At 45.3% G+C, this 25,727-nt stretch overlaps 1 protein-coding gene across 4 annotated transcripts; it reads left to right on the plus strand.

The window, feature by feature from the left end:
- The first annotated feature begins 7,188 nt into the window (after positions 1 to 7,188).
- TMEM263 (transmembrane protein 263) lies at positions 7,189 to 22,868 on the plus strand. Of its 4 annotated transcripts, XM_043966559.1 has the most exons (4): positions 7,189 to 7,345; positions 11,434 to 11,604; positions 16,688 to 16,757; positions 20,423 to 22,868. In XM_043966559.1, exons 3-4 carry the CDS (start codon positions 16,694 to 16,696, stop codon positions 20,707 to 20,709), a joined length of 351 nt encoding a protein of 116 aa, XP_043822494.1. In that variant the 5' UTR covers positions 7,189 to 7,345; positions 11,434 to 11,604; positions 16,688 to 16,693; the 3' UTR covers positions 20,710 to 22,868. The 4 variants fall into 4 exon arrangements, with proteins under 4 accessions (XP_043822494.1, XP_043822493.1, XP_043822495.1 ...); XM_043966558.1 differs by lacking the exon at positions 11,434 to 11,604; XM_043966560.1 differs by lacking the exons at positions 7,189 to 7,345; positions 11,434 to 11,604 and adding an exon at positions 12,142 to 12,229.
- The last annotated feature ends 2,859 nt before the right edge of the window (positions 22,869 to 25,727 follow it).

A 25,727-nucleotide genomic window follows, 5' to 3' on the forward strand; every position in this document is an offset into this window, starting at 1 on the left:
CTGACAGCCGAGGAGATCCAGGACATGGCAAAGGTGAAGAATTCTTGATTTAGAAGAAAGACTGATTTAAAAAACAAACAAACATTGCTTATTTATTTTAAACATTCCTTAAAAAACCCCAACAACTTCTGAGTTTCAATTTCTCTCCCTCCCTCCCACCCCTCCCCCACCGATGGAGAAGACAAGCATGTGCTATCAATTATACATAAGCAATCATGTAAAACATTTTCATGTGAGCCATGTTATCAAAAAAGGAAGAAAAATATAGACATGAATATAGAAACATAGAAAATAGAACAGACATATATGAAATATAGAAAAATACAGAAGGTGAAAAATATAAAAACTGAATATCAAAATGTAGAAAATAGAAATATATAGAATATAGAAAAATACAGAAAGTGAAAAAACTGTCCTTAGAGGTCATCAGTTCTCTCTCTGGATGTGGATGGCATTTTTCACCATGAGACCTTTGGAGCCAAAGACCATTTTTTAAAAAGCCCACACATTTAAATAAAACTTGGGTCTTATTTCATCCCCAGTCCTATTTTTATGGGAGAATACACTATGGGGATTAGAAGCATGTAGGCCGGGGTTTGATTTTGCTGTCTCTGCAGGCCCCACTGGGAAAGTGTGCATACGTGTGGGAGCGGGGTTGTGTGGGGAAGTTGGCCCACGTAGTGATTACCCTGCCAAGGCCTGTAAATTGGTTTGAATAGTAGGATCACTGTGTACGTAGCAGGACAGAGGGCTCACTTTCTTTGCATTAGATGTTTATCCAATCCACATGTTGGTTTTGCAACAGATGCTATCCCTAGGCCGAGGTGTGGCTGCTTAAGAGCCAGCCAGCCTCTCTCAAATTGATGTTGGGCTCCAAAAGCATCTCTCCAGCCAGGGTGGGGTGACTTCAGATGAGCCAAGAAAAGAACTGGACTTTCTTTAAGGCTGATCAGCCCACCTTCTCATCTTCCCTCCTGCCCACGTAGCAACATGGTTTCTGCTGGGATGGGGAAGCCCACGTGGGAAGAATTACTGCCCCTCCTTCTCAGAGTAAAAGGGTGACTCTTTACAGCTGTGGCCCAGACCAACAGCTGCAGTAACACAAGCTAAAAGCAGGCAGAAGGGGGAGGGCTGGCTTGAAGGCACGGCCTCTTCCTATGGGGTGGACTAGTTCAGTCAGACTCAACGAGAAGTCATACCCAGGGATCCCTGCTGGTGCCACATTGACTCAGGAACCCACGTGTTACCATTACCTATGTTTTACTGCATTTTTGTTTATCTTGTGGAATATTTTCCAATTACATTTGAATCTGGTTTAGATGCACTGTGGCAGGTGGAGCTGAAGTCCGGTGTAGACCAAAGCACTCATGTCCGTCCAAGTCTGAGACTCCAGGGGAGCCTGGGACAGGAGAAGAAAAGACTTGAATCTAAAGAGGGAAATAAGATAACTGGGTTCCTTCTTATGGATCACAGACCTACAATCAAGTGGTGGACCACAGATGACAAATTAGTCTGTTATTTCATCCTCACCAGTATTCCTCCGGCCTTGAGAAAACCTGGCAGTGGATCATAAGATCACTGATTTCAAGCTGGAAAACATCTTAAAGGTCATCAAATACACCCCCCCCCATTTTACTGATGAGTAAACTGAGGCAGAGTTGCATTGAAATGCTTATGAGTACAGACATGAGAGAAAGTCTGGCAAAGGGGAGTCTGCTCTGACTTTGGAGATGTGGGTTCAAGTATTGCCTTCCTCTGACATACTGGTAAGTCACATCACCTCTCACTGTCCTGGGAAACTCTCTAAGACTAGTATAGTGAGCCAAGGAGCCAGGAAGACCTGAGTTCAAGTCCTGACTCCGATATACACAATACCCACAGATTGTGGGACCCTGAGCGAATCACTTAACCTCTCAGTGACCAAGACAACACTCTAAGACTATAAATTGTGGAGCAGTTGCCCATTTACGAGAGTGAAAGGAATCACCAGACCAGAAGCTCCTTATGCCTATGAAAACACTGACAAGGACAAAAAGAAAAACAAAAACAGAACACCTCTAAACTAGAGGCAGCTTGGTATTGGAGAGCATGATGGGCTTTGAGTCTTGAAGACCTGGGTTCAAATCATGCCTCTGCAAACACTAGCTTTCTGACACCCAATTCTCTAGGATGATTCATTGGCCAAATCTCTTACCACCTCAACTGGGGCATTTTGCTCTGATTTACCTTCCTAGAGAGAGGAGGTCTGCTGTTGGCAGAGATGGTGTGAACACAAGGGAGTTTCCTGATGATCACACATCCTCTGCATAGTCATACAACTACTGGATAGTGGTTGGGAAACAACAACAAAACCCCAAAGCTCTACAACTTAATGCTGAGGACTGATCAGAAATTAAGATTTTTGGGGCAGTGAGGTGGCACAGTGGATAAAGCACCGGCCCTGGATTCAGGAGGACCTGAGTTCAAATACAGCCTCAGACACTTGACACTTACTAGTTGTGTGACCCTGGGCAAGTCACTTAACCCCCATAGCCCCACCTCAAAAAAAAAAAAGAAATTAAGGTTTTAAAAGCTCTTATAGTATAAGTCAATAGAGAAATAGCATTAGATTTTTTTTAAATGGGTCCCATACATAGTTTTTCAGGGACAGACATTATACAAAGCAAGCTTTAGCTGTAGCTGTGCTCGACTTTAAAACTTTCATCTTAAATACCAAGGGAGGAGTTCCTTCTTCTTCTCCTCCTCTTCCTCTTCCATCTTTTCTTTCTCTTCTATCTCCTCCTCTTCATTCTCTTCCATCTCCTCCTTTTCCAGGAGTAAGAACAACAGAGGAAGGAAAGGATCAATTTTTGTGTGGGGGAGGCAATGGGGGTTAAGTGACTTGCCCAGGGTCACACAGCTAGTAAGTGTCAAGTGTCTGAGGCCGTATTTGAACTCAGGTATTCCTGAATCCAGGGCCGGTGCTTTATCCACTGCACCCCAAGAATCATTTCTTAAAGCACCTACTATGTGCCAGGCACTGGGCTAAGCACTTTCACAAATCACATCTTATTTGATCTTCACAACAATCTTGGGAGGCAGATGCACTTCTTATTCTCACTTTACAGTTTTCACTAGAGAGCTGAGGATGACCAAACAATACAGTCGAGTTCAGTAGGTTATAGGCGAAGTGAGTTGTCAATGGCAACTGTGATCATCAGAAAGTCTTCCTGTTCTTCAGACAAGAAAATAAATGCCTCCTCACTGTCAGGGTGGTCTCGGTGTCCAGGGTGGCCCTACTGTCCTACTGCATCCCAACTCTTTGTCCCTCATGTTGTTAAAAACATACCTGGATCTGCCAGGCAAGGTGGCATCGAGGGAAGAGAGCGGGCCTTGGAGCCAAGAAAAAGGGGGTTCAAGTCCTGCTCTCTGACCCTGGGAAAATCATTCCCTAGGAGTATTCTCAATGATCCTCCAGGATTGTAAAGTTGCAGGCAATGTACTGATCTTCTTGGCACAGAGAGCTTCCTCATCCTAGAGTTGGTAGGGTCTCTTCAGTCTGACTCCTCATTTTATAGATGAAGAGACTGAAGCTGAGGCAGAGTAAATGGCTTGCCCAGGGAATCATACCTAGGAGTAACTGTCTGAGGTTGGATTTGAACTCAGGTTCTTCTTCCAAATACAGCACCCTGTGAACTCCATCAGGAGTTCTTAACCTGGGGTCCATGGAGAAAGACCCCCTCCAGCATCCTGAACACAATGGACAGCCTGGGTGGGAAGACACAGGACCTTAGATTTAGAGCCTGAGGAGACCTCAGAGACCATCTCCTTTTACAGATGGGGAAACCGAGGCCCAGCTTGTGGAAGCGATTTGCCCAAAGTCCCACAGCTAGTCTGCGCTTGGGGTGAAATCTGAAGACAGATCTTCCTGCTTTCTTTGTTCAATGCCCTCCCCGCTCCAGCAGGCATGGTTAGGCTGTGCTCTGCAAACGTACGGTATCAGAATACCCGCCTTGTTGAGATGACATTGAGAAACACCTGCACCCACCACAGAGCCTCCCACAGAACAGGCCGTTAAGCAGGGTATCGGAAAAACGCACTCACTAAAGTGTGAACGAGTTTCAGATCCTTTTTTCTAAGACCAGGAGGGCCCAGGGTGCTGGACAGGGGGACCACAGAGGGAGATGGCAAGCAGGGAAGCTGAACCAACCAGCTGCAGACTTTTCTCTAGTAGAGCAAAGAGAGAGAGAACTCGGCCTTCAGTTGGGTTCTGCTAGGAACCCCAAACTCCCAGGTCCTTGTGCTTTCACAGGTTGGGAAACCTCCCTTTTCCTCAGCAAAAATCCAGACATCTGAGGAAATCGCTTTCCCCTTCAGCCCTGTCTGTTGGAAAGAGCAGTGAATTTAGCCTTAGCCTTGGCCTTCAAAATCCTGCTTCTGCCTCTTAATAGCTACAGGATGTTGGGCAAATCATTTCTTATCTCTGGCCTCAGTTTCCCCATCTGTAAATTGAGGGCAAGATCATCCCTGAGGTCCCTTCCTAAGTTATAGCCATGGTATTCTGACTCTCTCAGGGGGAATGCTCAGTCCCCCAGTTAGTCAATAAACATTTATTAAGCACCTACTGTATGCTAGGTACTGTGCTGAGCACCAGACATCCACTGGGAAATCGACTGCCTCCTCTAAAGACCCAACCTACCAGAAGCTGCAAATTCTGCCAAACTATTATTGCTGTAGCCTTTAAAAACTCCCTCAAAGTTCACACCCTCCAGGATTCTGGCAATAACCCTTCCCCAATCTCCTTCAACTCATCCAAATGATTCAATGTGTAGTCTGGCATATTTTTCCTTTGGAAATTTCTTTAAAATTTCCTTAGTTGAGTATTCAAGTACATATAGAAAAACATGAGAACAGGAAATGAAAATGACGAATATGCATGATGAATCCCTCACACACACAATAAAACAAGGCCACTCCCCCCCCCCACCGTGAGGACTGTAAATGAGCCTGCATCTTTCCTTCATTCGTCCATAAACTATTTAGAAACTGCTCTTGGTTCTATTCTCCTTTCTAGCCATATTTCACATGGGGTTTGTGGTCCAAACAAATGTGATTGTTTTGATTCTCCCTTTTTGGTTCTTGTCTCTCTGAGCCGAGGTTTGGCATCTTGGATAGGGAGCCAGCAGGAGAGCAAGGAAGGCTCTTAATTCTAGTCTGCCCATTTATCTCATTTTTATCTTGTTTGTGCATAATTTTTTGCATGTTGTTTTCCCCTTTAGACTGAGAGATCTCTGAAAGCAGGGATCATCTTTCTACTAGGCACATAGTAGGTGCTTAATAAATGCTTGTTGACTTGACTTCAGACCTGGGTTTAAGTTTGTTGTTGTTGTTGATTTTTGTGGGACAATGAGGGTTAAGTGACTTGCCCAAGGTCACACAGCTAGTAAGTGTCAAATGTCTAAGGCCAGATTTGAACTCAGGTCCTTCTGAATTCAGGGTCGGTGCTTTATCCACTGCGCCACCTAGCTGCCCCTTGGGCTTAAGTTTAGCTTCTGATTCTGCAGGCTGTGTGACCCTGGTCAGGTCAGGCCCACCTCTCAGTGTTCTAGGTAACTCTCTGGGATTCTAACTTTGGAGAAAAGGCACAGACCTCTGCATCAGTAAAGGGACTTACCTCATTTGGGAGTTCTCTATCTCAGTGAAATACCACGTCCATCTGATTCCTATTCCCTCTGCCTGTTTCTTCAGCGTCTCAAGGACCTGTGGCTTTGTGGGGTATGGCTAATTCCCTCACCTGACGAGGATCACAGGTGGTTCCTAATTTAGTCATTGGTCCTTGCCTACTACAGAGGCTGAAAAATTCCTCACTTTAAAAATATGTTGCAGTAATTCGCTAGTTATCTCATGTGGATCTCTGGTTGTGTGACAACCAATGGTCCTGCAGCCCCTGGGTCCCTCACCAGCTCCTCAGTTTGGGCTCAGTGGTGATGCAAAGGACAAGAGTTTGTAATGGGACGCAGGAGGCGGAGGACCTGCATCTGCACCCTCTCCTACGATGAAGGAATCTTTGATTTAGGCACCAACCGGTCCAGACCCTTTGTTTTCTGTTTTGGTCTTTAAATACAGGTTACTGAGGCCTTCTGAAACCCCTTAGTTTATCAGATGAGGAAAGTGAGATCCAACAGCTTGGAAGTGACAGGGAGCTGATCCAGGAAAAGGGGGGACGGACCCCAGGGTGAGAGGAGGGGGCCTCCTGACATCTTAGGGAGCCATGGATTTAAAGCTGGCCTCAGTTTCCTCACAGGTTCCTTCTGCATCAGCCGATATTTGTTTGTTGCTTCATCTGTAAAACGGGCACCATCACGACACATCTTGCAGAGGTTTGGGTGCAATGATGTCTGTGGAGCAGTTTGCAAACATTAAGCGGCTATGGAAGGATGATTTGTGAAAGAAATGTTTACATATGCACACGTGCACATATGCAACATGCATATTCATTAATATATGCAAACAGTTTGAATAAAAGCTCTCTCTCTCTCTATATATATAGATAGATAGATAGATATATGTATATATGTGATTGTCGGTCTAGACCTCAGTTCAGAGGCGTCATCCCACCTGCTTTTCATCCACTCTGGCCAGAGACAGACTGCGGGTATCTGCCAATCTCTTCCATTTTACAAATGAGGAAACTGAGGCTCGCACCTGTTAATGGACTCGCCCGGGATTCGAACCCGAGGCTCTGATTCCTCGAGAGCTTTAAGTCCGCCCCGCCCCCTCGCCCACTCCGGGCAGCTGAACAGATCGACCTTTGGTTGATTCAGTGACGGTGACCGTTAGTCGAGCACCTCTGTTGCCTGGCAACGCCGCCCCGCCCCTCCCCGCGGAGCCCCGCCGCGCGCGCTCTAGGGCGGAGCCGGCAAACGGAGGCCGCGCCGCACCAATGGCGGCGCTCCGAGGGGAGGAGGGAAGGGGGAAGCCGAGAGAGGGAGCGCGCGAGAGCGCAGACGGCGGAGGTGGACAAGATGGAAGGAGGGGAAGAGGGGTGACCGCGCGTGCGCGCGCTCGTGTATGCGTGCGCGCAGGCGCGGGGAAAGCCGGCCGGCGCTAGAGAGCGCGCATGCGCCCGCGCGCCCGCCGCAGCTGCCGCGGGAGCGAGCGGCGGCGGCGCTGGGAGGAGTGAGAGGGCCGGGTGGGCGTGGGCCGGGGCGGGGGGGAGGCTGAGCGTGTGTCCGGGAGGAGGGCGGGCCGCGCGGGCGCCACGTCCGCAGCCCGAGCCCCAGAGCCCCCGACGCCGCCGCCGCCCCGGCCCCCAGGCCGACCAGCGAGCGCCAGGAGCGGACGGGCCAGGGCCGCCGGGCCGCCGGTGAGTGGGGACCGGGGCCAGCCACCCCCCCGGGGGTCGGCGTCCTCCCGGGGACCCCGGCTTCTCCCCATCCTCCCCGGGGATCCCCATCTATCCTCGGGGGACCCTGGCTTCTCCCCATCCTTCTCCTCATCCTGGGGGGGCCGTCCTCCTCTCCCCGGGGGTCCCCATCTATCCTGGGGGCCCCGGCTTCCCCCGGTTTCTCCCCATCCTCGGAGGGGCCCGTCCTCCTCTCCCGGGGGTCCCCATCTCTCCCAGGGTCCCCATTCTTCTCCCCATTCATCCCAGGGGACCCCTGTCCTCCCCTTAGGTCCCCGTGCCCTGCCCTGGGGGGTCCCTATTTCTCTCTCAGGGTCCCCATCCCTCCCGGGGGACCCGTATCTTCCCAGGGGGTCCCCATCCCGGCCCCGGGGTCCCCCTGCTTCCCTTCCCCGGGGTCCTCCCCTTCTCCATCTAACTCCCCTTTTCTCTCTGTCTCTCCCTCCTTCTCTCTGTGCGTACTTCATCTTTCTCCCCGGGCCCCCCTTTATCCGTCCATTTTCCCTTGGCAGGCCCCCCCATTTCCCCTCTCCTTGGGTCCCTTCTTTCTCTCCCTCGCCCGCTCTGGGCGCTCCTTTCCCCCTCTATTGGTCCCCCATTGCCCTCCTGCCTGGGTGCCTCCTCTCTTCCCCCTCCGTGGGTCCCTTGTTTCCTCCCCTTTGGGCCCCCTTTTTCCGGGCGCCCCTTTCTGTGTCCCCCTTTTCCTCCTCAAGCCCGGGGCCCCTTCCTCCCCTTATCTCCTCTACTTGCTTTGCAGACTGGGAGGGGGAGGGGGGGACTGGCGTGGTTCACACACCTGAGAACGATGGGGCTTGGGACGGGGCGCGGGGAGGGGGCTCCGGCAGGGCCCCTTCCCCCTCCAAAACGCCTCCCCCAGTGGCTTCTGGTCCCCCGGGCTGGTGGGAGAAAGCCGGCCCCCCCATCCCTCCTCCAGCTCCGAGGCCCCCATCCTTGTGCCTCCTGGAGGCACCCCCTGTGTGAGGGGAGGCAACGTGGAGCAGGAGGAGGTGCCGCGGGCGGCCTCCGGTCATTTTCTGCCCCTCCTGCCACGTCATTCCCTTTCCCCAAGAAGAAGAAAAAGCTTGTCCAGGTCTCAGGGAGAGGGGGAGGCCCGAGGATCCCCAGGATTCTAGAGTGAGCCACCCCGATTTCATTTGTTACCACGTAGAAACTGGTGGGTTAGTCACCAATGGAAATAATGTGAGCGTTGCTGTGGGTGAAATAGCTACTGATGTTGGACCTTGGCAATTTCCATGGAAAAGGAAGAAGGTGTGTGGGACACCACCTGACAAGCTGATGTGCCCAGGTACCGACCTTTAGAAAGAAGGAGAAGTGCCCTGCAAAGAACCCCCAGGCATCCTGTGAAATGGCTTTTGCATTTTCCTCTTCTTTAGTCCATGTTGTGACAGGTACACTTTCTTTTTTTTTTTTTTTAGTGTGGCAATTGGGGTTAAGTGACTTGCCCAGGGTCACACAGCTAGTAAGTGTTAAGTGTCTGAGGCCGGATTTGAACTCAGGTGCTCCTGACTCCAGGGCCGGTGCTCTATCCACTGCGCCACCTAGCTGCCCCAGGTACACTTTCAAAAGAAAAAAAAAAAAAACAAAACACAAAAACCCCCACACGCCCTCAAACCACAATCCAAATTGATTTAAAATACAGGTTGACACGTTTTTTTGTAAGAACCACCACAGGTGAGGTCCCAGGGATAGAGCCTCGGACTAGATAATCCCCTTTTCTGTTTTCATCTTGAGCTGCTGATTGTTAGAAATGAGGAAGTCCTTATCTTTCCTTGTCTCAGTTATCATTTGGATGCAACTTCATACTTAAGAAGATGCCTGGAGCATTTCAGAGCCTTGCATTTTGTTCAATAAATGATTAAATATATACTTAAAGAGGACATTTAAAAAAAATTTTATTGTCAGCCTGGTGATTGTCTATGCATTTAGTTCACTCTGGAGAAAATGATGTCCATTTGCCTTCTTACCCCTCACTCCCTTTTCTTATCTCCAGGCTTGGTACTTTTTAGGACCAGACTATTTTAAGACAGCCGGCTCACCCACTGTTTGCTGCTGTTGAATTAGTGGGCAGGGACACCTCTGAAAACAATCTATAGCCAACTAGAGATGCCTTAGGGAACAAACTGGGTGCTTTCAAATATGCTTTTGGAAGGTGTGGATTGCACAAGCTCTGTAGAAATGTTTTGGGAAAGAAAGCTCTTCAGTTATTTGGTGAAATAGGCGCAGACGCTTTGAGTGAAGGTGAGGCAGTGCCTATAAATGAAGTACTGACAATTCTGTTTATATTTTCTTAAACAGGAAAACTGGCAGTCCCTGTTTCATAGGCCCTTTGGGGTTGATACAAATTTTTAATCGTATCTGCTGTAAATAAGCTGTTGCATTTGCTAGCTAATACTTGTTTTTCTGAAGAGAAGTGATACCAGTAGGGAAATTCCTTTGATTCATTATGCTTTTATCATATATAAGTATTTTTCTAAAGTATAGTTTCTTTTTTTCTCATATATATATATATATATTCTTTTCTGATAAGAATTTGGTAGATGAAGTTTGTTACAGAAAATCAAAACAATATTGACTTAATTGTTATTTACCAACATCCTTTTCTCTATGAAAAAAAAATTCCTAACTAAAAGGACAGTCCCCAAGAAGCCCTTGTTTACCTCTTCCTATTAGTGGAATACATTGCCCCCCCAGGGCATGGTGGTGTTCTTTCTGGCTCACTAGATTTGCCAGATGCTTTTCTGTTCTGTCTGGCAAACATTCCCATCAAACATCCACAGCAATATTTCCAATGACATCTAGGTGGGTAGTCAGTCAGTCAGTGTCTCTCTCTCTCTCTCTCATGCTCTTCACCACCCGTTTGTGTCTTCTCTTTCTGCTGGGTTTTTATCCTTGGCCTTTCATAGATCCTGCTCATTTCTTCTTATGTTTAGAGGGTACTAGTGTTACAATTAGGTTGAGCCCACCTTTTCTGCTAAGTGTTTTGCGTATCTCTTAACCTCTGAGTGCCTGAGTTACCTCCTAAAAGACTAGACATCTCTACCACATGGGTAAGAGTTCTTGAGCTCACTTGTCCTTTTTTTTTTTTTTAAAGCAGATGAAGTTATAGTAGTTTGTCCATATTTCAAGACCTAAGGTTGGAACTGATCATACCACAGGGGGAAAAGTTTTACACATTAGTTATACTTATAATTGTATTCCCAAGACTGATTGTAAGTGAGACCTTCCATGAGCCCTGAGTAAGTTAAAGTGGTTTTGCATTTCCTACCAGAGGCCTGGCTCTGAGTCTCCGACAGAGGCAGCAGACTAGCTTAAGTAAGAGCCCTGAGCACTGAATGTGGCTCCTGGGAGGCAGAGTAGTGAGGGCTATTCCTCTTCCGTGCTGAAATGATATTCCAGGAAAGGGGGCAGGCGAAATCTCACCCAAAAGCCCATGTCTGTGTTGGAAAGAAGTTCAGGGGCACGGTTTAGGCCTAGGAGAAAATGGAAATTTTATAACCGATTCATATTTAGGTTCTTTGAAAGTATGATTCTGAGGCGAGGGCTGGCCTCTTTTGTAGTTCAGTTTGGAAAAGAAAAGTGTCCCAATGGTCTGTTGCCTATCTACCCAGGAGCAGTTTGTACAAAGTGAACTTGGATCAGGGGCTCTTAACAGTGGGTTTGAAATACTGTCCTCTCTAGTGGTGCTTATAATTGTGTGTAGGATATAAGAAAGAGGGAAAATGGACAGAAACCACTCTACTGTTGGGCTAGAGAAGAGAGTTTGGAGATGGTTACTATAAATTTCTCATGGCCCAAACTCAATGGTTTAGAAAAATGATATTGTCAAAAATTTTGAAGTCAATTGCTTGAGTATCATAAACTGAGTCATTTCTAGTTGCATCTTCAGTATGGGTGTGTGTGGCCTTGGGATGCAGCTCCACTTCTGCCCCTTAGGGCTGTAGGGCCTGTGAGTCGTGTTCTTTAGGTCTCAGTTTCCTCATGTATCAAATGGGGCGATACTTCTTGTTAACCTTTTTATTTCCTTCCAGTTTTTAAGGTCCTGTGTTCTTTGTAATGAGTGACCTGCTGCTAAAGACACAGAAGCCTTTATTTGGAAGAGGCCAAGCAGCAGAAAGAAGAAAGCAAAGTCAGAATCCACCTGGCTTCGTGTCCAGACTGTTGGGCTCAGTTTGTGACTTTGGACAAGTCACTTGACCTCTGTGAGCTCAGTTTCTTTCTACCTCCGTCGTTATTAGTCTGCATTGGTCACACTTCTGAGTATGATGGAGTAGAAAGAGCTAGACAGGGGCAGAGGGTGGACCGACCTATATTACAGCTCATACTGTTTAACTAACTAGCTGTGTGACCTTGGACAAGTCCCTTGTTAACTCACCTGTAGTGAAGGCTTGGTAGCAGATAGAGGATCCCCAGGTATACTCCTTACTCTCAGACTTGCATAGGATTTAACAGCACACACATTATAGATGGTGAATGGTGAAATGGGCTGAAGATGCCAACTGATTTCAGTCCCCTCGGCTGAAGAAATAGCTGTTGATAAATACTTTAAACATCAGACCCTTGCAGATGCCTCTCCCAGGCCCACTTCTTGCGCTGCCCTTTTCTCATGAGCTCGCAGTCAAATACCTTCTTTTTGAAATTGGATGAACTTGTGAATATTTTTTATTAGCCTGGTGTCTGTTTTCCTTTAAGGCCCAGACACACCCCTCAGGCCTTCATTGAGGCGCTAATTTATTGGTTTCCCTAACTTGGAACCTGCTGGACTTGGAGTGGCCAGAACAAAGGAGGCCCTTTCTTTGGTTCTGTCGCCCAAAGGAAACTTTCTGGATGAGGATTTGGGATGGAGGCAGTAGAGTTAGTGAGAAAATGGGTTGATTATGGAAAGCACATGTGATCAGGGGAGGGCTGATAAAGGGATGGCAGCTGGATTTGTCTGTGTTGCAGAGACCCAGGTGGTTTGGCACAGCCGAGCTTGGGGAGGGCATCACTGTGTAAACTACTCTTTCCTTAGGCCAGGGTGGCAGTATTTAGCATGGGCATAGTCATTTGTTCACTTTTATGGTCTCTGCTGGACCTTTTGCAGAGGTCACAGAGGTTAAGTGAGTCACCAAGGATTTCACTGAGCTGAGAGTGGAGTTCGGACTTGGTTTTTCTGTGGGTCATTCGTTCACTTTACTGTGGAGAAATATTCCGTCCCATAGCTACAGACCACACTCATCATCTGCCATTCCCCATCCTAAGTTTAACAAGGGCCCAGACAAGAGAGTTCAGATCAGAACCCAATGCTCAGGGTCCCTATCTCACTGGTGGCCTCCTCTTCCTTCGTGAATGAACCATCTCTTCCCTGTGGGTACCATTTCGATTGTCACAAGTTGTAATTTCTCTGTCCCTGGGCTCAGTGGCATCAAACTCAAATACAGACAGATGAAAGACCATAAATGAACATTATCTATATTGAATTTTTATTTATTCTGTTAAATATTTCCCAATTACATTTTTTTTAAGTGAGGCAATTGGGGTTAAGTGACTTGCCCAGGGTCACACAGCTAGTAAGTGTTAAGTGTCTGAGGCCGGATTTGAACTCAGGTACTCCTGACTCCAGGGCCGGTGCTCTATCCACTGTGCCACCTAGCTGCCCCCCCAATTACATTTTTTTTTTCGGCGGGGCAATGGGGGTTAAGTGACTTGCCCAGGGTCACACAGCTAGCAAGTGTCAAGTGTCTGAGGCCGGATTTGAACTCAGGTACTCCTGAATCCAGGGCTGGTGCTTTATCCACTTCGCCATCTAGCTGCCCCCCCAATTACATTTTGATATGGTTCTGCCACCTTTGGGAGTTTTGTGGCCAGTGGGTCCCACGTTCCACCCCTCTCCCTCTGACAATCTTCATGAGTTGTGGGGACTGAAAAAAAAAAATTCATTACCTGAGGAGCTTTTCTGAACTTAGCTAGACTTCTGTGTCAGTTAGAGCCAGCCATTGATAAAGCATTCACTGTGTCTCAGGCACTGTGCTGGTAAGTGCTAGAGACACAAAACAAGGCCAGGACATCGGTCCCTGCCCTCAGTGAGCCTCCATTCGGATGGGAGAGATGCGGGCAGGATCACTGGGGGAGTGTCAGAGGGAAGCTGCCGGGATTGGGGGGGACAGGGAGAGGCTTCTCACAGAAGGTGGGGTTTTAGCTGAGACTTGAAGGGGGCCAGGGAAGGAGGTGAAGAGGGAGAGCGGTCCAGGTGTGAAAGGTAGCTGGTGAAAATGCCCTGAGTGGGAGCTGGAACATCTGGTGTGAGCACAGCCAAGGAGGCTTGTTTGCTGGCTCTCAGACCGGTGGGCAGTGAGAGGGCTGGCAAGACTGGAAAGATGTAGGACACGGCCAGGGTATCAAGGGCTTTAAGAGCCCAGCAAAGGATTTTCTATTTGATGCTGGAGGTAATAGGATTTATTGGATGGGGGTGGGGAGGTGGCCCGGGCAGTCCAGTGCTTCAGTGCAGCTGCTCTGAAGGCTGGGAGGAGAGAGCCTGCAGCCTGAGGGGAGGGTGGGGGCTCTGTCAGAGGGGAGAAGGGGCAGATACTGAGAAAGGCTGCAGAGGTAGAGTCGCCGGACAGTTCAAACAGATGTAGATGGGGAGGTGAGGGAGAATGAGGAGTCAAGGATGGCAGCAGCCAGGCTGTGGGCTGGCTGCCTGGGAGGGTGGTGGGGCCCTCCACAGCAAGAGGAAGTGTAGAGGGCAGGGTTTGGAGGAAAGATGATGAGTCCGTCTTCAGACATAGTGAGTTTAAGGGCAGCTAGGTGGGCAGTGGATAAAGCACCAGCCCTGGGTTCAGGAGGGCCTGAGTTCAAATTTGAACTCAGACACTTGATACTTACTAGCTGTGTGACCTTGGGCAAGTTACCTCACCCTCAATGCCCTGGAAAAAAAAAAACCACCAAAAAACAAAACATAGCGACAACAACAACAACAACAAAGACATAGTGAGTTTAGAATGTCTCTGGGACTTTGGGTTTGAGATGTTCAGTAGGCAGTTGGAGATGTAAGACTGGTGGTCAGCAGATGGATTCAAGCTGGAAAATAGCCCTATGAATCTTTTGAATAGAGATAATTGAATCCAAGGATGTGGATGAGATCGCCGTGGGAAATGGTATTTCGGGAGAGGAGAAAATAGCTCGGGCAGAACCTTGGGGGTGACCCACAGTTAGTGCTTGTGTTTTGGGTGGAGATCCGGCAAAGGAGGCTGAGGAGTCCTGCAGGAGGATCTGGAGAGAAGATCATATAAGAAACCATGAGCCTTGAGGTGAAGAGCGTGATTGACAGTGTCAGGGGCTGCAGAGGATCAAGTTGGATGGGAAGTGAGAAAAGGGCATTCAATTTACTTTGTCAAATGAGATACTAGACTTCTTTTCTTTCTTTCTTTCTTTCTTTCTTTCTTTCTTTCTTTCTTTCTTTCTTTCTTTCTTTCTTTCTTTCTTTCTTTCTTTCTTTCTTTCTTTCTTCTTTCTTCCTTCCTTCCTTCCTTCCTTCCTTCCTTCCTTCCTTCCTTCCTTCCTTCCTTCCTTCCTTCCTTCCTTCCTTCCTTCCTTCCTTCCTTCCTTCCTTCCTTCCTTCCTTCCTTCCTTCCTTCTTTGGTAGGGCACTGAGGGTTAAGTGACTTGCCCAGGGTCACACAGCTAGTAAGTGTCAAATGTCTGAGGCTGGATTTGAACTCAGGTCCTCCTGAATCCAGGGCCGGTGCTCTATCCACTGTGCCACCTAGCTGCCCCCTTTAGACTTATTTTTATTGGAGTTGTGGCAGATGGTCTTTGGAGGCTGTTTTGAAAACGTGTTGGTCAAAGGGGAATGATCGGCCTCGTTAGATAAGGCACCACAGTTTTCACCAACCAGCTTGTCTTTTCACTCTGAGAAGTACTAATTTCCTATTTAAATTAAAATAGTGATTCGCTTGCCATTTATTTGTCCTGCTTTGTGTAAGACGCTCTTCTTGATGCCTTGGACAGAAAAGGATGAATGAAAAAGCATGACGTGGGGGCAGCTAGGTGGTACAGTGGATAAAGCACCCGCCCTGGATTCAGGAGGACCTGAGTTCAAGTCTGACCTCTGACACTTGACACTTTACTACCTGTGTGACCCTGGGCAAGTCACTTAACCCCTATTGCCCTGCCAAAAAAAGAAAAGAAAAGAAAAAAAAAGCATGACGTGCCATGGAAAGTGTCATGCCTAGCACTGGGCCTACCCATAGAAAATGGGCATGTCTGTGCCCTTCAGGAGCTCCCATTCTACATACACATGTTCAGAGCATCCCAGAAGTCTTAGTGGCAGTTTGAAGCTGTCAGACCTTAGAACACCCAGGAATCTGAGGAGGAAAAAGAGACCTAGCAACTGGAGGGATCAGAAAAGACCTCCCGGGGGAGGAGACAGTCACAGAAGGAGCCAAGGAAGTCGTGCCTGGCTGTTCTAGGCAAGGTGGATGGCTTGGGTCACTGCAGGGCGCTGGGAGCGGGGATGACAGCCCTGGGGAACAGTGGAGAGTCAGGAGTGATGGTGGAGAGAGGCTGCTATCCAGGCTGGGGCCACAGCCTTTCATTGTTCACCGAGTATAATCATTGGGAAAAAAATCAGTAAGACTGATGAGCCCATTGAAAAAACTTGATATCAGATAGCCACTTGCCCCTCTGTGGACTGGCTGCCTACCAGTGAGCTGGGGAGGGATGTTCTCATATCTCTTCTTTGGGGCTGCTGGCCTCGAGGTGCTGGTTAAAGTACAAGAGAAAGCTGTTGACAAATGTAAGGTTTCCCTAGCCCTGCTCATCTGTCTGTAATCAGCACGATCATCGTTTTCTCATGTGTCTCGGCTCATGCAACTGTTCCTTGGTCAGTGGGCTGCTACTTTGTCTGCAGTGATTTGCCTTTACAAAAAGTGCCTTTTTTACACCTTTAGTGTAGGAGGAGCCTTTGTGTTGTCAGTCACCTCCCACAGCATAGACACTGTAACCATTTTATTTGCATAATTTCACATTGCTTTCCACAATGATCATATGATTTCACAACTCCACCAATAATGCATTGGTATTCCTGTTTCTGCATGAGTCCTCCAGCACTGACTATTCCATTGGGTATAATAGAACACATTTCACAGTCACTAAAATTGAAGGCAGGAAAGAGAGGGGTGAATTTTAGTCTGGTCGGTGGCTTAAAGTGTTGTTTCATCAATAGATAGAGTTGATTGGTTCTGAAGTGTACTTCCCATACCAACTGTTTTCACAATGCAATAATGCCTGTTGTATCTCTTTTAGGAGACCATGAATCAGACGGACAAAAACCAACAAGAAATTCCTTCATACCTTATTGATGAGCCACCAGAAGGTAATTATTACTTCAGAACCTCCAGGAGAGAAGATCTCCATGGTTTTAGTGCTTTTTCAGGTCACTTGTACCTTAGTTGACTCGGTGGGTTTCCAGTAACTCGTCCCCAGCTGGCCAGCCTTTGAATGGAGCCGAGCTGGTTCTATGACAATAGACACAGTTGGTCACTGGACCTTGCTTACAGACTGACACCTTGACACCTTCCTTAAGCATGGAAACGCTTTCCTAGTTGGTGTTTGGTCTTTTGAATGTTAAAGTATCTTAACTAGCTGCTTCATCCCAGGGTAACCAAAGATGTGTCTGACCTTGTAATAAGAAGGAAAATGTGCTTCGTGACAGGCTTGTGCCTCTATAGTGTCTTGTTACGGTACATCCTCCAGGGTCTCTGATTTCTTTGGCACCAAAGTTCAGTAGGGAGGGTCATTGAAGAGTATTTTAGTTTTCAGTGTCCACCCAAAAGACAGCTGGCAAGCAGAATTACAGAGGTTTTATGGAAATGCCCCTTGGGTCTTCTTGAGTTCTTTCATTCACGGAGCCGCCACAGTTAGTTGCTGTGTCTATGGCATCGTTTGCTCCATTGGGCTCTGCTTATGCTCCATTTTCAACACCATCACTTTTGACTATGTAAAAATGCACATCATGGAGCATTTGCTTTTATTGTAACCAGAAAGTAGCTAATAGACTAATTCTTACCTTCAGTCCCTAGAATAAATAAACATATAAATTCTGTGCATGAGTTGCCTTTGCTATACCCAGAAAAGGTGTCAACTCTTGTACTTTTTTCCCTTAATGGAAGGAAGCAATAATAGGGATAATGCTAAATGTTGGATAATCTCTTAGCCCAAGAGTCTTCATTTCTGGAAAAGGAATCAGAGAGGGAAAGAGAAAAGAGAGAGTGTGTGGTCTCCTACGATTCATTTATAGGGCTTCTCCGTATCCACTCCTTAAACTTTTCAATTCTTCATCTTGCAGTAAGGAGCAAAAATGAGATTGTTGGGAAGACAAAGGTTTTTTAAAACAGGGTAGGGTGGGGATAAGGACAGGACCTGTGATTTCCTAGAGGAAACTCCCTGTATTAAAGTGAGTTGGCCCCTTCTAAGGGGCCTCAGTCGCCATTCCTCGGCACTATGAAATGGCCGGCTTGCCTTGGGTTGCACGTGTCCAAGGCAGGACCTGAAATCAGGCTTTCTGCTTCTGAGGCCAGCTTCGTATCCACCGTGACATGCTGCCTCTTTTAGGTTACCCACCTTGGTTGCTTTTGCTTACCATTAATAATGGCTGCCACCTAGATAGCACTTCAAGGTTTATAAAGTGCTTTCGGTATGTATCTCAAGCTTCTCAACAGTACTGTGAGGTAGGTCCTAGTACTTTCTAGGTTCAGAGAGCAACAGAGCCTTGTTATACTGCTAGTAGGCCTCAGAGGTAGGATTTGAATCCTGTGCCACCTCACCTTCCACTTGCTTGTGAGGGAAAAGATGGATAAATCATTGCCTCAGCTTCTGCCTTCCCTTCTTCGGCCTTTTAAACATTAGATTTGGACAAATGGTGGTCCGTGAACAGCCATGCAGGGAAGGATAGGGTTTGCAGAGGGATTTCCTCTGAAAAAAACTGGCAGACTTTGTGAATGAATGCAAAGGGAAGAAAGAAGTGATGATGAAAGCTTTGGCCAAGAGCCCGTGCTGGGCAAGAAAGGAAGCAGGGATCGTGTGCAGTGGTAATTCATGTATAAATGGGGGAGACTTGTTTATGATTCACTGCGTCGAGGTCATCGGTGTTGACCTGGTTTGATTAGGAAAAGATATTTCAGTCTCTTGCACCTCCTAATACTCCTCAGTCCGTGTTTGGAATTCTCAGTGGAGAGGAAATCCCAAGTGACAAGACCTGTTTCATCCAGAGAGCTCAGCTATGACTCTTCTCCTAACACCAGCTGCCCTTTTGAGTTATAAGATTCTCTCCCTCATTAACTTATTCCCGTGCTGAGTAATGGAGGGCAAACACCCTGGAGCTAGTAAAATAGGTGTTCTCTCTTCTTGCATAGGCTGGACTCCAAGCAAGTGTTTGAAAATATGTGCTGGTTTGGATTAAGATTTTCTGTCCATAACAATGAGGGAAGTTCTTTTATAAAAGATGGGGAGGGACTTCAGGATGAATTGGTTCTTACTGTACATCTCAAAAGAAGTATTTTCAGAACGTTTCTCTTTTTCTCTATTGAATGGTATCAATTTCCCAAGAAATTTTCCCACCTTTTTTTCTTTTCTATTAATTTCAACCTGTTAAGGTAGTAACTTGTACAGAATTCACCTTTCTTTGTGCTTTTGAGCATATACTCTTGTTTTAGATCAATCTATGTGAAAAATGTTGGCAGACCCTTTAAATATCCTCCTGTTGGCTCTGTGTGTGTGTGTGTGTGTGTGTGTGTGTGTGTGTGTGGTCTAACAGAAGTCAAGTATACATTTATATGAGCCTTTAAAAATATAAAGGAGATAGTGAAGAGAAGTAGTTAGTTAATTTCTTTAAGACTTAGATTTCAAAAAAAAATAGACTTAGATTCAGGCCCTTATTTATGGGTAGGGCACAGGCTAATTTTGACCATATTAGAGGAAGAGGAAGAGCAAGGATTGTGGTATGTCTGAGGCACAAAACCTTAAGAGTGACTCGGGCTTTCATCCAACCCGTTTTTTGTTTATTTGTTAAGAGTTTAGTTCAACCTGTTTATTTGTTTAAGTGAAGAAACATACTCAGGTCGGGGTAGTTGGGGGGCAGAGTCACAGTGAATGTTACTCAGGTATCATAGAGCTAATTAGTAGCCTTTTTATATCAATGTGGCACGGTTTTTGTTTTGTTTTGTTTTTTGGTCCTTTGGCTTCCTTTAACCTGGATGCCAAGAGCCTTAGAGCAAAGTTTGTCCTCTTATATGTTCATCAAACGAGTGCAGCAGAAACTAGAGCATTAACCCAAGAGAGTTTAGCTCTAGACCTGATTAAGATGGTTCTGGGAAACTCCTCTCACTTCAGTCATGTAAAATGCGATTGTTTCCTTCTGCATTGTTAACCCTTCCCCAGCTATTCACACTGGACAGTTGAAGCTTGAGTGCTCACATCTGTGTATAATGAAGCCAAATGGCAGCCCCCAGGATGGGGCTTTGCCATCAACACCACAAAAATATTTGTTGACTGGAATTGCTCAGGCGCAGGCTGCTTGTGACAAGTTTCTCTTTTATAAGTGTGGGGACTCAGGGAAAAGAAGATGCGGTCCCTCTATTACCTGATGCAGCCTAGATTTTAGAGACAATATATTACCAGAGTGCCAGAGCATTTTAGTTGTGGTACCCCAAGGGAAGCAATACCTCTCGGGCCTGGTCCTAATGACAGCAGGCCTTGTGGTTGACTGGTATTTGGTTTGTTTGGTTTTGGGGGTTTTTTTTGGTTTGGTTTTGTTTTTGCAGGGCAATTGGGGTTAAGTGACTTGCCCAGGGTCACACAGCTAGTAAGTGTTAAGTGTCTGAGGCCGGATTTGAACTCAGGTCCTCCTGAATCCAGGGCCGGTGCTCTATCCACTGCACCACCTAGCTGCCCCTTGACTGGTGTTTCAGACTGACCTATTGGTTGTGTACAGTTCCCTCTAAAGACACTGACTTGAGCGCTATGCACATTTTCTCTTGTTAGGTTCAATGAAAGACCATCCACAGCAGCAGCCTGGCATGTTGTCCCGGGTAACTGGTGGCATCTTCAATGTAACAAAGGGAGCCGTTGGCGCCACCATTGGTGGCGTGGCTTGGATTGGAGGGAAGAGTCTGGAGGTGACCAAAACGGCTGTTACCACAGTGCCTTCCATGGGCCTTGGGTTGGTCAAAGGAGGGGTGTCGGCCGTGGCTGGTGGTGTCACAGCTGTCGGGTCCGCTGTTGTAAACAAAGTGCCCTTAACCGGAAAAAAGAAAGATAAGTCTGACTGAGAGAGCGAGAAAGACGGAGATGACCCTTGCTCTCCGCAGCACCATGAGGCCAGTGGCTTTGAACCATCAACATGGGGACTAGCAGAGAGCCACCTCTTTGGGATGTTTCTCTTCTCCCGTGCTGTGTTGGAAGTCTTGAGGACTTACTTTCATCTGAAAAGAGAAGATGCCAAGACTGTGACAGTTTGTGAAGGAGTCATCAAACTTTGATTCCAGATTTTTAACTGGTGAAATGTTACACTCGTTCAGTAGTAACTGAAGGTATAGTATGTTTCAATATTTACTGTAGGTCTTTCAGTTCAGTTAAAAATGTGAACATTCTATTTAGTGGATAATCTGCCGTTCCATCCATCTGATAATGTGCCAGGGCACTCGGGGCCCTTGAGAGCTGTAAACTCTATAAACTCTACCTTTGATGTGCCTACTAGTTTGGGATGTCTCTTAGTTTTTAAAAAATGTATTTTATGTAAGCTAAGAGGCATATTTTGCTCATTTAAGCTGGTAAGATAGGAATTGGAAATGTTAAAAAGTAAACTTTTATGTGCTAATCTCTGAGCGCTAACTATCCTTTGTTAAATATGCATTATGTTCATTTAATCATTGATGCCTTACAAGAGGACATGTTTTCTGATGCCCTAGATATCATTGCAGTTCCTAGCTTTTGACTCTTTCAGCCCCTAGGTGAAATTAAGACTTTTTCATTTGAGAAAAGAATCTCAGGAGTATTTAAGAAAAGGCACTTCTTGTTGCCAGCGGATAAGAAGAATCCACTCTTTATTAACTGTCTGCCACTTACCAAAAAAATCAAAAGGGTAGGCAAATGAATATTGAAGCCCATGTTCCATAATCTCTGGAGTAAAGTATACCTTGTAGTGCCTCACAATACATTTCTTAGCTGTTCACTTAGAAAGTCATGTTGGATGAGTTTCTTATTAAGAGGTGTGATATGTGTGATGAATAACTTTTATAGTTCTTTAAGAATTAGCTGCAACAACCAAGATAGATAGAGAATTCTTCACTCCTATTAAAATAATCTGTAAGACTGGCTTAAATCACAGTAGTACTGCCACCGATTCTTAAGGACATTTTAAAAGCAACGGTTTTTGAGAACTGCTTTTCGACACTCCAGGTGAGCCTGAGGCATGAAATGGGTATAAATGCTTCTTTTTGGAAGATTTATACATACAGAAAACAAGAGAGATTCCAGGCCTTCTAGACAGAGAGAGGCTTTCCACCATTTTTCCTCCATTTTTTTTTCTTTTTTCTTTTCAGCCAGTGAATGATTTTCTTGCTCATGATATGTTGGTTTCACATATCATACGGTCTAGTCATTGTGCTTTTGTCTCCCAAGAATGAAGGACTTTTAACATTCACTGTTCTTACTAATAAATTCATGAAAATAATCAAACCGTGTAAACTATCTATTAGGTGTTTTCCAAGAAGGTGATCATCTAGATAGGTTTTAACAGTTATCTTTACACTTGAATCTGATGTTCTGTCTCTAATCTTTGTGCTTTGGTCATATGTGTCCAAATTATACTCCTCAGCCACGCTTTGGGCTTACTTGTGGAGGTCATGTAGTGTGTTAAAGTGACGTCCAAGAGGACTCGAGCCAAACCACTTCAAGATCTGGAGTTAAATGTTTGTTTACAGTGAAGTAGTTTACCTTAGTGTGTGTCTACACAGAGTCTTGTGTTCCTTAATACTTAAACCTTTTTTTTTCTTTTTAAGCTTTCATCAGCACCATTACAGTTTAAGGGAAATTTAGTATGTTCCATGAAAACTCTATATTAGACACTTAAGACTGAATAGAGAATTTAGCCCAGTCTTTCAGGAGTTAAATGATAACTTGCTTTGTGGTTACAACTTTTTTTGCAAGCACCGTACTTTGAAAAGCAATTAGATGAGACATGAACACTATTGGATTGGCTAAAGAAAACCGATATTGGAGAACTTGTTTACTGCTGTTTGGGAAATTCTTTTCTGCTTACCCAGTAGTTTATTTTATTCCTAATTTATCTTCTGTAATCATAATCTTCAATGCTTTGTACCTAAATTTCTTTTACATGTAGAATTTTAGGATTCGTTTGCATATTTATTTTCAATTGTGCTTGTCTCTAATATTTTCTTGCAGTAAAAAGTGTTGAAATTTCCTTTTATGGATGTCACCCACCTGTCTTCTGTACTCTATTGTAAAGCTTGGCTCATGTTCTGACCTTCAATGTGTTAAAGTCATTTCCATATATTTTGGGGAAGGACTTCCAGCAAACAGTGCAAGGGTGTGGTTAGGGTAGATGTGTCGGCATGAACTTGCCAGTTGATGATGTGTACAACTGCATACTTGATGTTTGATTCCAATTTATTTACATAGATGAGCAATTTGACCCTTTAAACAGGAGGAGCTCATTTCGAGAAACTAAGGACATTCTCCCTGGAGGCATCTGTCGTTTGTGATTGGATGGCTCGAATAACCCAGCCTAGCATGTGGGCATGGGAAGAATGAAGAATTGTGTGCCCATGTGAATGACTGAGACAATCATGTTCAGTGGTGTGCCCTCACTGTTGACATCATAGATCTGGTATTGAGGGACTTGGTAACTGCTAACCGAATGAAGATTTCCTACAAAAAGCGATGGGAAAGAGAACTCAAATGAATAGATGAGGAAAGCACTCTGACCTGCAAAAGATGAAATGTTTCATAAAGAAGACAAAAAAATAAAGAGAATTTCAAAAAAGCTTTTTAAGGAAGACTCTTTTCCTCCGCCTTGGGCTTTTGTCAGCGTGTAGTGTCCAATATTGTCTTGTTAAACCTCGAGTCATTAAGCAGTGCAGATTTGGGGATGATGTGCTTTACATTAGTGTAAATGAACATTTTAAGGAGATGGTGTCCTTATTCTCCTGATAACTCGTTTGAAGGTAAAGCTTTGTAAGAAAACAGTGATATTTTGGTCCCTTAGACTTCCGTTAAGGAAGAGTCGGCCCCTTCATACCAAGGAAGGCCTAGAGTAAACTCAAGGAGGGAAGGTCCTTCCCACACTCACCAGCTTCTCACTTAGTTTCTTTCGGAAGGTCTGGATTGTCGAATCAGATCATAGATTTGGAATGGAAAGGAGCCCAAGAGGGCATCTCTTCCAACTCCCTCCTTTAACAGATGAGGAAACTGATAAAGAGTGGGATGCTGTTCAATTAACCAATCATTCACCTGTTGGTGTTGACAGTGGGTTGCTCAGGGCGTTGAGCGACCTGAAAATTTTCCGCTTGCTTCCATTTATTGTGGCAGTTAATTACATTTGACTACAGAAATGAAGTCTAGTTACTTAAAGGAAGTGTATGGTGAAATGATTCCTTGTTTTTGTTTTTGAAGGAGCTATTTCTCTTTCAGTTGGTCATATCTGATACTTTATGAAATGGAAAATGAGTGGGAAAGTATTTATATTAAGGGCTTATTTCATGCCAAGCAACCACTGTGCACAGCACTGAACTATACACAGAAATTCAAGGTCATCCTTGTTCTCAAGGAGCTCCCATTCTCATTGGGTATGACCACATATAACAGTTTCCATGGGGTGACTGAATGGAAGGGCCAGGTGGCATTACTTTTCTTTCTGCTGTAAGAGTTTTTAAAAACAATTATCTGAGTTTCCAAACTTCTTTAATAATATGTAATAATCTAGAATGTGTCAGGAATAGTAGAAAGAAGAGTCAATGAAAGTTCCTTCCAAAGGACAGATGCCGTGCAGCACTGTTCCGTTATCTATGAATCTGCAGATGTCTTTCCTCACAATCTTTCAGTCAGAGACATTAACCGAGGGATCATTCTTCCTTTTTGGACCATAATAAGCTCCTTGAGATTGAGAAATATCATGCCTTTTCCAGTTTTTGTCACGTGTCAAGACACAAGACCCTTCTGGGTAAGCACATACCCAGCAGGGTCTCGTTTTCAAAGGAAGGAAACCTCCATTTACTAGATTTTGAGTTGGCAAGGCCGCACCATTTGCCCCCCCCCCATTATGTGATTATAATACCGGGTTTAAGGAAGAAAATTCAGACACACTTTGTGGGCTAAACATTCTCTGAAGGACTTTTTTTGGGGGGTGGGGCAATGAGGGCTAAGTGACTTGCCCAGGGTCACACAGCTAGAAAGCGTTAAGTGTCTGAGGCTGGATTTGAACTCAGGTCCTCCTGAATCCAGGGCCGGTGCTTTATCTACTGTGCTACCTAGCTGCCCCTAAATTTTTTTGGAAAGACTTTTGATATATTAATATTTACAGGTTCTCATAAGACTTTCTTTATAGGTGAATATCTGTAAATAACGTGTTTTCTGATTCTACTGTACAACTTAATATAAGCAGGACTAGAAATGGGGAGAAAAAAGGATTATATATAGATACAGGATCCACATCTCCTGGTACGCAAATCACAAAATATATAGGTAGCTTCTTGCTTTGCATAATAGGCTTATCAAATTTCAATTTTGCAAGTGGAGTGATTTAAATCCAAGGGTTTCTATTTTAGGGACCCATGTGACATGACCTCTTTTAAGAGGAAATGTTCTTCCTAAAAATAGTTGTATACAGTTGGATTTTTTTGGTATATTGGGTTTCTTTAAAGTGGGTCGTATTTACAATGTAATATAATTTACAAGTATTAGTTGGGATTCTCAAATTAAGTACAATCAAAACATCATTGAATTTAAAAGCAAGGCATCCAGGCTAAAAAAAGACTTGGAATTAGTTGGTTTCAGTTAATCCGGTATTTTAACCAAAGAAAATAGGGCATCTATTTGGCTGAGTAGCTTCAAATTACATGCAATTTTGAATAGTCATATCAGATTACTAACATTTTACATTAATTTCTTCCCTGATTGTAACAGCACCGAACCACACAAATACAGAGATATATTTAAACTTGAAATCACTGGGAGATTGTTGTCAAGTTTCTCTGAAAGGATTCCCTCATAACTTAATTAGATTAATTGCTATCCAAGGTAAACAACAAAAAACAAACATGCTACAGGA

This window comes from Dromiciops gliroides, chromosome 5, assembly GCF_019393635.1.
Source record: "Dromiciops gliroides isolate mDroGli1 chromosome 5, mDroGli1.pri, whole genome shotgun sequence".
Taxonomy (NCBI): domain Eukaryota; kingdom Metazoa; phylum Chordata; class Mammalia; order Microbiotheria; family Microbiotheriidae; genus Dromiciops; species Dromiciops gliroides.